This window comes from Montipora foliosa, chromosome 11, assembly GCF_036669935.1.
Source record: "Montipora foliosa isolate CH-2021 chromosome 11, ASM3666993v2, whole genome shotgun sequence".
Taxonomy (NCBI): Eukaryota; Metazoa; Cnidaria; class Anthozoa; order Scleractinia; family Acroporidae; genus Montipora; species Montipora foliosa.
In genome coordinates, this window is record NC_090879.1 from 24,404,854 (window position 1) to 24,405,884 (window position 1,031).

Below are 1,031 nucleotides of genomic sequence, written 5' to 3' on the forward strand. Positions count from 1 at the left end.
TTTATCACTTGACTTCCAAACACTCACGCATGAGTGATAATTTGTTTTCCTCGAAACGGGAAAAAGAAAGTCGATAAAATAAAACAACTCGTGGGATACTTTTAAGTTCAATTCAAGGGCCAATTTCACGAAAATTGAAACGAGAATATCTTCCATCGGCAATGCCACGCGTGACAATATCGTTAGATTAATTTTTAATTTGCCTTGATTTCAGTTGGCAGAGGGACCGAGTGTCTCTTCTGTTATGTCTCGATCTACTCTTGTTCACATCGACAACATTTTAACATGGTTGTTACCAAATACCGCGGAATGTATAATAGGGAGAAGTTTCTCGAAGATCATAACAACATGGCTTTAATCATAAAAATTAAGAGGCAAGAGAGAGAGAAATAGGAAAGGTCAAAGCCAAGTAAGATAACGGACATTGTCCTTGAAAGGAAAAACATTTAATGTACGGAAGTTAAACGTACATAAGCCATAACGGTCAAAACAAACTCACGTTCTTGCAGGCACTGGTTATCCGTGCAATAGCTCTGTGAATCTCTCAGCTGCAAGAGCAAACCGAAAATTTTTACACACACCCTCGCAACGCAATGTCCAATCATGTATTCATACATATATAAGCTTGCCGGCTTCTTAATTAACACAGCAGAATAATTTTCACAGCTTCTTTTGCTTGAAAACACCTTGCATTAAAGTTAACTTCTTTGCAATCTCCAACATAAAGCTTACCAAGGAAATTAATCTTCGCATAGCACCTTCGTGACTACAAATACACTCGCAAGGATCAAACGAGTCGCCTGGTCCACCACCGTCCATCTTTCTTGAGGGTTCTTGTCAACGACGACAGACCGTTTTCACAAAAACACAACTTCACCGATGGAGCACTACCAAGATGTGGCGTTACCCCTAGGCACGTTTTCTCAAAAGTCTCACAGTTGGAACGAATGGGGAAACAAAATACCAGCGCTGTAAAATTAAAGAGATCCGCACGAAAATATTAGGTAATCGCGTACAAAACCCAGTGCGCC

At 40.1% G+C, this 1,031-nt stretch overlaps 1 protein-coding gene across 1 annotated transcript in view; it reads right to left on the bottom strand.

Annotated features, from left to right (window-relative positions):
• The window catches only part of LOC137976477 (small integral membrane protein 14-like), an 8,843-nt gene extending 7,812 nt beyond the window's left edge, over positions 1-1,031 (bottom strand). Inside the window, exons 1-2 of the mRNA XM_068823842.1 lie at positions 733-1,031; positions 500-548 (exon numbers count right to left, since the gene is read on the bottom strand). Coding sequence (XP_068679943.1) covers positions 500-548; positions 733-819 — 136 coding nt within the window. The 5' untranslated portion in view covers positions 820-1,031. The remainder of the gene's footprint in view (positions 1-499; positions 549-732) is intronic.